Source organism: Typopeltis vanoorti, chromosome 1 (genome assembly GCF_054136105.1).
Source record: "Typopeltis vanoorti isolate ZY-2024b chromosome 1, IOZ_Tvanoo_1.0, whole genome shotgun sequence".
NCBI lineage: Eukaryota > Metazoa > Arthropoda > Arachnida > Uropygi > Thelyphonidae > Typopeltis > Typopeltis vanoorti.
The window spans coordinates 77,250,860-77,266,999 of NC_143549.1; the positions used below are offsets into that span (position 1 = coordinate 77,250,860).

Sequence of the window (16,140 nt, forward strand, 5' to 3'; positions counted from 1 at the left end):
TAACTTTAGCATACTATGTAGATTGCTGCTTGTTTCTTTGTGTATATGTATATACTCAATGTGAAGGTCGAAATGTTGAGTGTTTAATTTAATTTACATTATACTAAAGTTTTATTCTAATGCAGTAGTTATTTCAATAATTTTCATGATGTAACATGGTTTATTAAGTATAACTTTATTGCACAGGTACTAATATGTAAAATGAATATGATAACATTTAATATAAATTTTACAGCAAATACATATATAAAAAATTTTATGCAACAAATATCTTAACAAATGTAATGAGAAATGTATTTTTCATTTGCATATCAGGAAACAAAACATTACTGAATATTACCACCTTCTAAATATACTGCACACTTGAATGTTGCATGTCACTGTTAACAATGGTACCAATACCCATTACTGTCTTAAAGAACAGAAGAGGGTATACTGTTGCAATCAAAATGACCAAGAGTTAATTACTGTACAGAGTAACTTGCCAGGTGCTACTTTAAATGCAATTATACTGAAAAATTATTTAGGCCACAATAAAATTATCTGATTCATTTCACGACATGTTTTTATCTTTCCATATTCTCACTAAAAATGTATTAAAACAGTCCAATATTAAAAGAAGTTTATTTATAAATTTGCTACATTAATTTTATTTATTTATTCATTTGAAACATTTTCAAATGAAATGATATAAAGAAGCATTGATTGCATTGGCACATTGCTCCACACACATATGAATGATTCCAAATAGAAGGATTGACAGTAGATGAATATGACAATATTATGAATAACAAGGAATATATTATACATATTGCTTTATTAATTACTCTTCTTCATTACAGAATGTGAATATATTTGTCTTTGTATTAGAACTGCGGCTCACTCGACTGGCAGTCTGACCTAGTTACGATGTGAAGTTTGAATATGTTTAAGTTTGTAACATGAAAGCAGAAGAGCATAGAAAAAAGAGTAACTTTAGAGAACACAAGGAAGAAATATATTTTAGGATTGAATTATTAAGGATTTCTGATAAGATATTTGCAAAAATAAGGATAATTCCACAGAAGCTACTAATGTAAAAATGGAAGAATTTTTTAAAGCTTTAGAGAAAGCAACTGACACAATGAAAAAAGAAAAGTTGGTACTCATCGCAGATCTAAACAGTAGAGTAGGAAATGATTATCAGACATACAAAAATATTTGGGAAAATTTGGAGAAAAGGGAAAAGCTGATAATAATGGCAGATACCTGTTGGATTTCTGCACAGGACAGAGACTGGTTATTACTAACACAATGTTCCAACATAAAAATGTGCATAAATTCACATGGAGAGAAGAGGCAGAAATTGAGTATGTTATTGAGTAATGTTTTCTAATTTGTGCAGGTCATTAGAGTGTACAGAGGATTTGAAATTAGAAGTGATCACCATTTAGTCTTGAGCAGGACAAAAGACAATTTCACATCAAAAAGAAGAACATGTAAGAAAGTTTTAAAGATAGAAAAATCAGAACTTCATGGTGGACACAGGAAGTTAAAGACACATGAAGGAAAAGAAAACAACATATTGAAAGTTCCTAGCAAATAAGTCAGTTTGTGCTCTTAGAAAATACAGAGACACTGTGTAAACCTATAGATCAAGTAAAACATTTCAGCTACCTAGGCACAATTTTTAGTGAAGGGTAAACTAAATATGGAAATAGATAATAGAATCAACAAAGCTGGTAAGAAGTCAACTGAATAAATGAAAACTGAAATGCTGAACAGATGGCATCAGTGGCAATATATTAAAAATGAGGATATTAGGAAAGAACTTGACATTGTTAGCATCCTTGAATGTGTTTGCAGAGCTAATCTCAGGTGGTATAGTCACTTAAATAGAATAGATTAGAAAAACAAGTGTTCTCTGCCTTTTTCCTGTCAACCTGTTTTTGAACAGATTGACAGAAAAAAAGACCCAGAGGAAGAACAAGATATAGATGGTTTGATAGTGTAAAAAATGCCTTAGAAGACAGAAATATAAGATCTGATAACGTTGGAGTCTTGACAGATAAGAGATTAATTTGGATGAAAATTGTTGATAGGAAGTTAGTAATGATGTAAGTTTTTCATGTAGTACTATCATATCCTGTCTTGAGAGTACATGTGAGGAATTTGATTATGATGAAGGATAAAATTCTTTTTTATTCATTTTATTTGCAGATATTTCAACTGAGAGATAAACATTCAATGCTTAAAATCATGAATAAAGAACACTCATCAGATAGAGCCTAAAATTAAAACTTTAGATTTCTGTGAAGAGACTGCATAGCTCAGTCAGTATAGATAAAGCTCTTTGATAAAGACCTGGGTTCAAATTCCACTAGGATGTGAATAACCTTTATCAGAGCTTTTCAACTGGAAGTGAAATAGATGGTCTCAATATAGAGGTCGCAGGGTTTTCCCTCCTGTAAACTCTGGTTTTTCATCCCACAAAACAGGCAAAGCAGCCAGAAGAATATATGCAATATAAAGCCGTAGAGACAATGCACATATTCATATTCAGCATCAGCTATGAAGCACTCTTCTAAGCTTAACAAGTTATGGTTGCATTAATTCATCAAAGATCTGGGAGACTATCATTTTAAGACCTGATATAGCCAGAATTCTCTAAATTAACTTGGTAGTTATCTGACTCATAGAGGGCAGCATGTAAGGGCATTAGGTGTCAGTTATAATTGAAATTGTTTCTAGAATTACTTAGTGCTGTGTGCCTGACACAGTTATCATTGGGCTCTGATGATGCTGGGTAGAAAATCAGAGAAATATTAGTGGATTTGATAAATGTATTTTTTCCTCTTGGCATTGGTTATGCCATTAAGCATTATTATGAATAATGAATAACACCTAAGCCTTTCTTTATGCATACAATGCAGATAGGATTAAACTGCCCTATCACAAGTAGTAGTAGGTTGAAAAGAAGCTAATTTACTTGGCTATGACAGATTGTCAAGCCTAACATGAAAGGGAAGATGGGAGAATTTTGTGGTTGCAAAAGACATTCTCTTGATGAAGTGTAGCTGTCAACACACAAAGAGTTTGATCATTTATAAGTTTAATGTTGTTTTTTTTTAATTAGTTTTTGTCATATAGTCATCTACTGGGGTGCTTAAGGGTCAAAGCTGTATAACTGAGAGGAGACCTCAACATAGCCTTTAAAGGAATGCAGAGAACCAACCAGGGCTTCTGACTTAATGTCCAATCCTCACCTTCTCGTGGTGCACCCTGTTGGGTATCTACCTGGATACTGAACAAACGAGGATGGGCTGGCAATTTGGAATTTAGCCGACCAAATTGTATTCTTATTGGTTAAACCAAAATAAAAAATGATCGTACGACATGACAAAATTTCATGCCAGCTGGGGCGTCGCCAAGTTAAACAAGGCCCCCGTTGTTTTCGCCAGGGAACCAGGGTGAACAGCGAAAAGTCAGCTACTGGAACAAATCTCAAAACAAACCCCAACTCAACATCACCAGAGTTAAAGATCGGTACTATCAACATAAGAAGCCTGAATGGCAAAGAAATGGAGCGAGCTGAGGAATTAGATAAGTACCAGATCAACATAATAGGAGTGACTGAAACAAAAAAGACAAAAACTGGTGAGATCTTTCTGAGCAATAAATACAAAATGTTATATTCAGGCAATGACAATCAAGGAAAAGAAGGAGTAGCCATAGTATTCAACACAAAATATGAGGCTAATCTTTTTGAATGGCAGTCAGTCTCAAGTAGAGTAATGTGGGCAAATATGAGAATGGGGAACTGGACAATGAGACTTATTTGTGCCTATGGTCCCACAGAAGGCTCTACTAAGGTAGAAGTGGAGGAATTTTTTTGAGGCTTTAGAAAAAGCAACTGACACAATGAAAAATGAAAAGTTGGTCCTTGTTGGGGATCTAAATAGCAGAGTAGGAAATGATTGTGAGACATACAAAAATATTTTGGGAGAATTTGGAGAAAAGAGCAAAGCTAATAATAATGGCAAATATCTGTTGGATTTCTGCTCAGGACATGGGCTGGTTATTACTAACACCATGTTCCAACATAAAAATGTGCACAAATTCACATGGAGAGAAGAGGCAAGGAACAAGAAAAGTCTCATTGACTATGTTATTGTTGATAGTAATGTTTTCTCCCTGGTGCAGGACACTAGAGTGTACAGAGGATTTGAAATTGGAAGTGATCACTATTTAGTCTTGAGCAGGATAAAATTGAATTTCATATTGAAAAGAATAACATGTAAGAAAGTTTTAAAGCGAATAGAAGTTGAGCAGCTCTCAGATGTGAATTGTAGACTAAATTACACAAAGATTATTGAAGAAAAAATGAAAGAGTCTGAGAACAGGAATCAAACCTTGGAGATTCAGTGGCAAACTCTGAAGGAAACATTGATTGATTCTGCTAGAGAGGCATGTGGTGAGGTTGTCTGCAAGGATAAAAAAATCAGAACTCCCTGGTGGACACAGCAAGTTAAAGAGGCAGTGAAAGAAAAGAAGAAAGCATATCAAAAGTTCCTGTCAAATAAGTCAGCTTATTCTCTTAGAGAATACAGAGACAAATGCAAAAATGCTAAACACTGTGTAAAACTAGCTAAACAAAAGTCATGGGAGGACTTTGGCAAGAATATAGAATATAAATATCAAGAAGGTGGCAAAATATTCTGGAGGTTGTTGAAGAAGCTTAGGAATGGAGGAAAGAGTGCTGTAAAAGGAGTTAGAGATGATAAAGGTGACATGAAAATCAGAGAAAAAGATATCCTTGAAGTATGGAGTAATTACTTTGAAAAACTGCTAAATGAAACAAGCAGTGATGACAGTGCGCAGTGGTAAAAAACACTGACTAGGCATGCAGTCAGGAATACATATCCATACTTGAAGTAGAAAAAGCCATCAAGGGTTTGAAATGTGGAAAGGCAGCAGGAGTAGATGATATTCGACCAGAAATGCTGAAGTATGGTGGTATAAGAGTCTTACAGTAGCTGCACTGCATAGATCAGAAAGCCTGGACAGAGGGACGAATTCCCGATGATTGGAGTAGAGCTCTCATAGTACCTGTATATAAAAAGGGAAATAAAACTGAATGTGAGAATTATAGAGGTATTTCCCTACTGAGTGTTCCTGGCAAGATCTATGCAAGAGTACTTGAGAAACGGTTGAGAAGAATTGTGGAAGAAAAGCTTGGTGAAGAACAAGCTGGATTCAGGCCAAATAGAGGCTGTCAGGATCAGATCTTCACTTTACGACAAATAGTCGAGAAAGCATGGGAATATAACAAAGATCTGTATTTAAGTTTTGTCGATTTGGAAAAAGCATATGACAAGGTGCCAAGAGAGAAGCTATTCAATACGCTACAGTTATATGGTGTCAATGGGGCATTATATCAAGCAATACGTAGTCTTTATTTGAGTTGTAAGTCAGCAGTTAGAATTGAAGGAAGTACAGGAAGATGGTTTAATGTTAAATCTGGTGTGAGACAAGGATGTACATTATCCCCTCTGTTAGTCATTATCTATATGGATCACATTATGAAGGGAAGTGGTATTAAACATGATATCAAAATTGGAGATGTTAATGTCAGCTCTTTGCTTTATGCGGATGATGTTATACTTCTAAATAAATCTGCTACAGATCTGCAAGATTCTCTGACTAAATTGAATAGCTGTTGTAATAGATATGGCATGAAGGTCAGCAATAAAAAGACAAAGACAATGAAAATAGGCAGAATCATTGAAAATGTCAACTGTGTTGTGAATGGAGAACCTGTGGAACAAGTGAAACATTTCAGCTACTTAGGCACGATTTTTACTGAAGATGGTAAATTAAATATAGAAATAGACAACAGAATCAGCAAAGCTGGTATGGTGGGAAGTCAATTGAATAAATTCATATGGAATAAGAGAGAAATTAGTCGGAACACTAAATTAGCTGTATACAAGATAGTGTTCAAACCAGTTTTAACTTATGGATCTGAGAGCTGGGTCAGAAGTAAAACACTTGACCAAAGACTAGAGACCGCAGATATGAGAGTCCTGAGAAAGATTATAGGTGTGAATAGATGGCATCAATGGCAATATCATATTAAAAATGAGGATATTAGGAAAGAACTTGACATTGTCAGCATCCAGGAATGCGTTAGCAGAGCTAATCTTAGGTGGTATGGTCACTTAAATAGAATGGGCGAAGAAAGATTAGCAAAACAAGTGTTCTCTGCCAGGTTGGCAGGAAAACGACCCAAAGGAAGAATAAGATATAGGTGGATTGATACGGTACAAAGTGCCTTAGACGACAGAAATATAAGATCTGATAATGTTGGAGTCTTAACAAGTAACAGACTGATTTGGAGGAAAATTGTAGATAGGAAGTTAGTAATGATGTAATTTTTTCATGTAGTACTGTCATATCCTGTACACCCTTGAGGGTACATGGCAGGAATTTGATGATGATTATGTCATTATACTGGAATTTTGAAGAATGTCTTTACAATTTAAGTCAGCCTCATTGGCCAAGTAGCTACTGTATTCTCTCTTTGACTAAACAGGCTGCAAGTTCAAATACAGTGGACATGGATGCTTGTGATCATCTTTAGGTACAAGATGAATTTCATCACCTGGTGTGAAACCAATGCCTTGCTTATTGGAGGCCTAAAGTGGCTTGAAAAAGTTTCATGTTTAGTCTAACAGAGCAGGGTTTCTGGATTATGTAAAAAATAAATAAAATTACAAAATCTATATAAAATCAATAAAAAAATCCTTACCCCAACCATGGTACAAATTTGCTATATGTTTTCAAAGTCTTTTCATGAGTGGCAACCACATTATAAAAAACTTTCAAATGAAAAACTTTCCTGGTTAGATGAAGGGATGATGTTATACTAAAACTCTTAAGGTTTAAGTATATAAGTTCAATTCTACCAAAATAAACAAAATCTACTGATGCATGGAAATTGGCCTCCTCAAAGAATGCATTCCCACACCCAAGTTTGAACTTCGATCACCAGCTATTCTCATGTTCTGAACTGGCATCCTCACTTCTTATAGATATGTGGAACATCGCAGACATTTTCCACCAACAAAGTTCTTTTGATTTTTTTAGGAACAGAAACCAATTTACAGAAAACATCTCACATGCATCTGCATAAAAAAGAAAATCAGAACAGATTCATTTACCTCCCTCCCTCCAATCCAAGGTCAATTGATCTTTGCATATATCAAAGGAATTAACAATTTTGTTTCAGCCCCTAACAATATTCCCAAAGTGGACATCACATCCGATGAGGAAATATGACTGAGAAGATTAGTAAGGGATTATTCAGCTGACCTAATCTGGATTTGAACAGTTTTTGTTAGTTCAAGTATAACTACCAGAGAGAAACATATGAAAATGGAACTGATAGGACTCCAAAAATTACATCAAAACAACATTATAGTCATCGAAGTGGATAAAGGAAATGCCACAGTTATCATGGATTCTGAAGAAAATGTCAATAAAATGAATAACTACTAGTTGACAATAACACCTATCATACTATTTTCAAGCCAGACTCAGCATGCATACAATCAGACTTATGATTCGATCATCTGTTCATTGGACATCCACAGATGCAGTATGGTCATTCCACACACACCATCCATCCATCCATCTCATTGACAGTCTATCCCTTCCTCTTTTTCCAGGAATTTTACCTTCTATTACTGTTCTGAGAAGTCCACCTTCTATCCTTTCAATGTGTACAAAATATTTTAACTTATTTCTGTCGGTATCCTTAAGGAGCATTAAAGCCTTAATAATTAGCAGAAGTAAAAAAAAATGTTTAATGTGTAACTTCCAAGCATCCAATGGTTCCAAGAATCGAGAAAGCCCTAAAGATTCATGAACTAGAAGTATCTCTGAAGCCTTTGTGGATGCCAGAGATTAGTAACACCTACCTACCTCCAATCTGCCCAAATATTTATCGCTTCTGGTGGCACAAGAAGTGACAGATATTTGGAAAGAGAATCATTTCTGTTTCTTATTGTAGATAGGAAACAGAATCATTCAACAAGAATAGCTTACACTTCTTTGAGAGAATGAAGGAAATAATAAAACCATCAGACCTCACTAACTTCCTCACAAACATACTCAGAGAAGAAACTTTAGAGCTATTTTAAGGTCTTTTCCCACCAGATAGTGTCTTGATAGGATGACACTGCATAGAAAATATTTTCTTTCAATTTAAGGATAGGCATTGGGAGCAGACTTTCTCAGTTCAGGCTAACTTTCTTTTCCAAGTATTCCATGAAGAAAACCATCAAGAACCTAAAATTTGGCCATAATGTGCTGATGATGCTTGAATTATCTGGATAGGTTCAAATAAAGAACTGGAAGAATTAACTCCATGGGACAGAGCAAAAACATCTCCAGCAATACAGAATAGAGAAATAAAGAACTTCATTAACTCACTACACTCTCCCTTAATAGATATGGGTGTAAAATTATCACCATTGCAAATATCCCCCAAGCACGATGCATAAACAAGGCTTCAAAGATTTGGTCACCTTTATATCTACAATATTACAAACCGAATTTCTCAGTTTCTCCAAAGTCATAATATAAAAGTAACTTTCACTCCACTACACAAGATCTCCAGATTCTGCATCTGAAATCTCATCATCCTCTCTCAAGCAGCCAGGAATCTAAGATTCATTGTTCATGCAGCATTTGTTATATATGTCAAATAAATAGTCCACATAAATCTGCATGCCAGAACATTTTCAAAATGACAAAAATAGAAAACACAGATTGGGTTTAGCTTTCCACACAACCAATACCAGCTATCCAGTGCTTTAGCAAAAAACAGAAATGCTCTACAATGAACATAACTTTTTTGTCAGAAAATTTAAAGATGCTTCCAAAATGATATGCACTTCGACTCAATGCAACAGGAACCAAGGCATTACCTTGCACCAAGTTTGGTCTTCATCAAACATCTCACATTTACAGAACTTAGCTATGATACACTTCAGGGGTTACAGAATGTGACACAACTAGTACACCTGCTTTCATGTGTTCTTCTTAATTTTCATCAGCTGTATTCTTTTTTAGTTGTTTACTGTGATACAGTTTGCACCTCTAGCTATTTACTCTTATGTAAAATAAGCATGCTCCCATTGGCACATGAAACAAGTTTAGCATTTATATAAGGGTGTGTGTGTGTGTGTAAGGCTTGCTGTTTGTAGAATGCTAACAAATCTCATATGTGCTTATATGTTGTAATAATTACAACAGGAAGAATCATATAATATTCAAAATCTGTTAAGGTGCATTTATTATTATTATTTTCCTGGCTGATGTTTCACCTGTCAGGAACTTCATAATACAGCTTTTTAAATGCTATGATAAGTACAGTATATAGTAAGGTACCATCTGACAATAGTTGATAAGGTCTATTATTGGGATGCTCATTAAGTAGTCATTAGGTATAATTATAATTTAAGGAAATGAATTTAATTTTTCATCTAGTTCTTTTTATATTTAAATTAACTATACAATATACCCTAAAATGCCAGTCTAAAAAAAGTACCTTTTAAGTTATCAATACAAAGAAACTGAAAGAGATCAATCCCTTCTTTTCTTTTGTTAAACCACCAATTTTCTATGGAAGATTCATGTTCTTCAGCTAAAGTGTGACACTAAAAAAAATAAAATAAATAAATAAAATAATAATTTAAAACTGCAATAAAATCCAACACACACACAAAATGTTGAAAATAAGTTTTAGGATATCCCCCCCACCACCACCACCACCACACACACACTTCCCTTTGCTTAAGAATGAATGATACATGTATACGTGTATCATTCATTATATCAGCTAACATGGAAAATGTCCTATAGTGCCACAAAGCCAACAGATTTATCATTAGAGAGCTTATGCATCCACATACCAATGGTACATGAATAAGAATTCAGACCTTAAAAGAGGTGCAATCCTAGAATTCCATATCACTGGCCTATTCACATTCATTTGTGACATTAATAAAAGGCTCCATTATACAATATGAATTGTAAGCAACAAACATCAGCAGATGGAAATATGAAAACACCAAAAAAAAAAAAAAAAGTTAATATCGTGAAACTAACATGTGCTCGGAAGAGTGGTCTTAAATCTCAGCAATCTGATGTGGATGTAATTAATCAGGAGATAAGTCTACAGAGAGTTCAGGTTAGGAGTAGAACCCACATAAAAAGCTGCAGTCTCAGTTCCTATGTAAGAGGAGCAGCCACCCACCCACCAACTGTGGCAGTGAACAGTGCAGATAACTATGAAGAACACTGCGAGTTATCCATAGAGTGTTGGAAATCAGTAATATGGAGTAGCAAATCAGACTACATCCTTTTCTGTTCAGATGGGTGGATGTGGTGAACACCTCATTTAGCTTATACCCATGGTAGAGATGTAATGATCAAGAGCTGATTCTCATGGTATGGACTATAACCTTTGGCCACAATACCATGGAAAGATGGATGACAATAGATATGCTTCTGGAAAATGCATGTAGCTTTCTTCTTACATTTTTTTTCTGTATACTCTAGAGCAGGGGTTCCCAACCCTATGCCCGCGGGCACCATGCCGCCCATCGACCAATTTGTGTGTGCCCGCCGCTGTTCAACTGTGTGCTGTATAGTTTGAAATAATCACGCGACAATTCATGGTATGCTATATGACGCATGCGTTAATGACACATGACGAGTATTAAACGCATACAATGTAAAGTAGACACGCATTTGAAGTTGTTCATTCCAGTTTAAGAACTGGAATATCATCATATTCTCCTAATTATGAAGCACTGGCCAATGAAATGCTATGCTGAAGATCACACTAACTTACATATATATATACTTAAATTTTTATATAATGTAAACTTTTAAATAATAAAACATTTGATTATAATGTAAACTTTGTATGTATTCATTTAACAGACGAATTCAAAAAATTTGCTTGAAAAAATAGATGGTGCCCATCGCCCTATCGTTATTTTAGAGTGTGCTCTAGGAAACAAAAAGGTTGGGAACCCCTGCTCTAGAGGCACAGAGTGACTTACATGACAAGAACTTTAAAGATTTCTTCTTTTCTAGGACTGCATCTAACTTTCTGAGTTATCATTTAGGGTGTTGGAAATCAGTAATATGGAGTAGCAAATCAGACTACATCCTTTTCTGTTCAGATGGGTGGATGTGGTGAACACCTCATTTAGCTTATACCCATGGTAGAGATGTAATGATCAAGAGCTGATTCTCATGGTATGGACTATGACTCTTGGCCACAATACCATGGAAAGATGGATGACAATAGATATGCTTCTGGAAAATGCATGTAGCTTTCTTACATTTTTTTTCTGTATACTCTAGAGGCACAGAGTGACTTACATGACAAGAACTTTCAAAATTTCTTCTTTTCTAGGACTGCATCTAACTTTCTGAGTCCACCATGGTGTTCTGATTCTTCTATCCTTGCAGACTACTTCACCTGACTGAATCAATCAATGCTAATCAGTCCAAAAATATTCTTCTCAAAAAGATGTAATAGTTTTCCCTTTCAAATGCAATTCAAGTCTGCAAATTATTCCTACTCAGTGACACACACACACACACACACAAATAACATTAACACATGAACCTAAGAGTTACATGAGTTTCTTACAGCACCAATTCACAGAAAATTCATTCCACAAACTATGCCCATATTATCAACTGTTTTTGCCATTAATATTATGTTGTAATTTCCAGTGGCAGCTAGTCACATTTTAGTCAGGACAAACAGATGAAATATCCTGACTTAAACCAATGAAGTAAGTTTTCATTCATGACTGGCTAAGAGGTTAGAATCTTAAATTTCCATTTTAAAGGCTGAAGGTGAAATCCCAATGTAACACTTGCTGGATAATGTGACAATGTCCACTTGCTTCATGAAGTATCCTCAAAAGCACCATTTTAGTTTGTAGAGCACCACTGTTTCTAAGAGCATGAGTCCCTGGATTTATGTAACTCTTTAGGTTCATATTTTTGTGCAGTAGTGCATAATTGATTATGTACTAATGCACAATAAGAATATACAACATTTTACAAATATCAGTCATTAACTATATAAATCACTTTATTTTAATACATATATATATATCTTATACACCAGTGCAACAGCCAGCATAAAGTCTGACCATCAGGGAAAGGAATTTGGTATTGGGAAAGGGGGTAAGGCAAAAAAATCCTATCTCGCTCAAATTTTTTTTGCTACAATAGAAGATGTCTTTAAAAATGTTTCACAGGAAAACTATGGAATTAACACTAATGAAAAAAAATCACAATTTGCAGATGGCAATTGTTCTTTTAGTGAGAAATAAAGCAGGCTGAAAAATGCTAAATGACTTTGACAGAGAAAGTGGGGGGGGGGGCTTAAAGAGATTAACATAACCAAAACAAAATTGATGATATATTCAGATCAAATCGAACTAATATTAGCAGATAATTCTATTCAAATTGTGGAAGACTATATTTACCTCTATCAATTAGCTAGTTTTAAGGAAAAACTAGATAAAGAAATAAAAAAGTTATCTGCTAAGAGATTTGTCTGTAGTTAACAGAAATCTATTTAATGTGTGCATTATTCCAGTGTTTATCTATGGAAGAGAGACATAACAAATAAAAAAAAACTGAAAGACAGGTTGTGTAAGTGGTCCTAAGGGTCTCGGAAAAAAGAATGCTCCACATAACAAAAAGGAGAGAATAAAAAACAGAATTGGAAAGATGACTAGAGTAGAGGATACTGTAAAGTATTGTAAAGCATGTATACGTAGATGGGCCTGCCAGATTAAAGATGAACAAAATCAAGCACTAGTAGATAACTAAGAGAAGAAAAGAGAAAGGAAGGTCACCAAAGAATGAGATAGAGGGATGATCTACAAAGGATTGACATGAGATGGTAGACATCAGCTAAAGACAGAGCTGCAAAGTTATGGAAAGAGGCTTATATCCAGTAGTGGATGGAAAGAGGCTAAAGAAGAACTTTATTATTTTTAAATTTTGACATCATAATAAAACATTTGGGAAGAAGAAAAAATAAATAAAAGAATTTTTTTTCTTCTTCCATCTATATTTGTCTGAATTTCTTGATTTGGTGTTCTTGATATACAGATATCAAGAACACCAAATCACTTTTCACTTGCAATCCAGCCACCAAAATGGAAAAGGCTGAACACCACTGCTTAAGAGATTTTGATATTAGCTTATGATACATAAAGTATATATTAATTGACTAAATCCTTATAGGATTTAATTCCATACACTGCTATAGGGGAATTAAGAGGTAATGATATTTCTGAAGTCAGTCAAAATAAGTAATACTTGAGTAATTAAAATCAATAAAACTTCAGTAAATCAGTAGTTAGTAAAAAATCCACTTAAAAGTAAGACAAGTTGCCTACTTTAAAGTTCTTGAGAAGTTTTATCTGTGCTTATTTTTATTTACTATTTTTCCAATCCTCATTTTCACTATTTACAATATATATTTCATAATAATTGCAGATGATGTGAAATCTACGATAAATCAGTGCTGTGTATGTGTGTGGAGAAGAGTAATATTGTTTCTTTAACACTGGGTTCCTTATAGCATTCTCTAACACTAGTTGGACAATGCTATAGTTTTTTGAATAATAACATGTGCAAAAAAAAAAAGTTGTTCCAGACAGATTAGATGAAAAGATAGAGAAAGTTGGTTTTCAAGTGATACTTGTGAATAAATATTGACCCATTCTGACACACACACACACACACACACACACACACACACACACACACACACACACACACACACACACACACACACACACACAGAGAGAGAGTTAAATTATTCAGTGACTGGATAATCGTATGGATAATCACTGTTATTTTATTTTTATTTTTTTTTATGTTGAGCCCATATACGAGAGGTTGGTTGATCAACCTATAGTACGTTAGTACCATATATGGGTTGGGAAAGGAGGAACTTATTTACATTTGATTTGAAGGACTGTATATCGTATTCCTTGAGAAACAACAGGAAGAAAACTGTTTGACAATACAGCAGTTACAAGGATGAAGGAAGAGGAAAACAAACTTGTTCTGTTTGTTTCAAGGTGCACTGTGAAGGGATGTTGAGCAGAAGCTGCACATGTTCCAACGAGCTTAGTACTAAGTGGGGGAATTATTGCTCTTATTTCAGATGAGCATTTCCTATTGAAATATATGTAAAATATATATATTGTGGAAACCAAACGTCTGTGTGAAAGGGGGGGGGGGGGGAGTTGGTAAGAGATGGGTCATTAATAAGTCTAATAGCTCTCCTCTGTATTAAGTTCAAGCATTTTGAGGGAGCTTATAGGAGCCCCACCCCATATGTGACAGCAGTATTCAATAGCTGGGCGGATTTGTGATTTCTATAATGTTAACGGCTGTTCAGGAGTGAAGTAACATTGAGTAAAAGAGAAATCCTAACTTTTTTTGAAACTGAAGATGCAATGCTTGTGATGTGTTTATGTCAGGAGAGTTTTGATGTCAGGGTAATTCCAAGAAGAGAAATCTCAAATTGTCTGGAAATTTGGGTATGGTCAAAAAGAATAACAAAAAAAAAAGGTTCTTTTTTTTTTTTATGAGAAATAAGATGGAACTGTGTTTTATTAGCATTGAAATTGATGATGGTATCTGAATACCCCATTAGATGATGACTTGGAGATCAGAAATGAGGGAGGTGGTGGTTGATGTTCTGTAAGTTGAGGTGAGGAGTGTAGAGTAAGGTTTATCAAATGAAAGGGAGGAGTGCAATGTGCTGTCATCTGCAAAACTGTATATTGGGTTGGAGGTTAACTGATATGGGTCACTGATATGTATATATATAGAAGGAAGAGGGTTGTTGAGAGGACACGGAACCATCCACCATCACACACTCTGTGTGTGTGTGTCTAGACAGAAAGCTGGCAATCCAGCTACAGAAATAAACAAACTAATAAAGAGACAAACTAAATGATGGTAGTTTGCTTAGTAAGCCTTTGTGCCATAGGTCCAAAGCTTGGAAATATCAAGTGCAACCACAATTTAAGCCAAATTTTTCCATAGCATTTGTCCAGAGATGAGTCTCCTGTTGATCGGCAGCAATGGAATCCATATTGGTGGTCGTTTTACGTGATTATTATAAAGCCACGTATGGAGTTATTTTTTTTGGGGGGGGGGGATTTTGATCATCCATAATCCTCATGCCCCTTATATGTTTGGTTGAATGGCCTGTAACTAGAGCTCACAATACCAGTATTCTAAATTCTAAAAACATTTTCCTCAATACATTTTGATGAAAATTAGCTACACTAAGGAAAATTAGCTATACTAAAGAAAAAACAAGCTGAATCCATGTTTTAAATCAAACTTCTATTACAATAATATTTATACGATAAATTATTCAAAATGCAGTTATTCTACAACAAAAAACAAAACAATACACACACACACATTGCAAATTTTAGTTATGTTTAAAGAAACTACTCTACCTCTCTGAATAAAGTGAGCACTTAAGAAACATTAGCAATCAATGGTGTTTTTATTTCAACTGGATCTAATGTATGATTAGCAGCAAAAAAATGCCCCTTTGGATTCTATGCCAGGTGGTGCTGTTATACTGAGATTGTCATAGACAATCACCCCTCACCCCAAGACTTATTCTCTCATCTTCAAAAATATCTTACTTCTTTTTAACCATATTTTCTAGACTCAGAAATTTTTTAGGAAGGAACAGCTAAGTCTTTTATCAACTGCTGGCTCAAGTTTATCTTTTAATGACCGTATCTCATTCAAGTCAGACAGTTTCATGTTCTGGAAAGAATCTGAGAAACACCAATGTTTTGCTCTAGGTTGATCTTGTAAGGTTGAATTTTACTCATTTTCTGAAGGAGAACAATGTTTTATTAAGAAAGGTATAATTCTGAAGTGTTTTTACTGAGTCTGGGAAATAATTTGCTATTAGCATTGTAAATACTAAAGAACCCATGATAAATCTATATGCCTTTGTGAAATAGAGTTTCAATGCTATACACAATTCTCTAGCTA

General features: G+C 34.6%; 1 protein-coding gene across 2 annotated transcripts in view; it reads right to left on the bottom strand.

Moving 5' to 3' along the window:
* LOC150110111 (cysteine-rich with EGF-like domain protein 2) overlaps nt 1-16,140 on the bottom strand; it is a 215,018-nt gene that overhangs the window by 116,001 nt on the left and 82,877 nt on the right. For both annotated transcript variants that reach the window (XM_090391457.1, XM_090391462.1), the window contains exon 5: nt 9,596-9,704. In XM_090391457.1, coding sequence (XP_090247583.1) covers nt 9,596-9,704 — 109 coding nt within the window. The remainder of the gene's footprint in view (nt 1-9,595; nt 9,705-16,140) is intronic.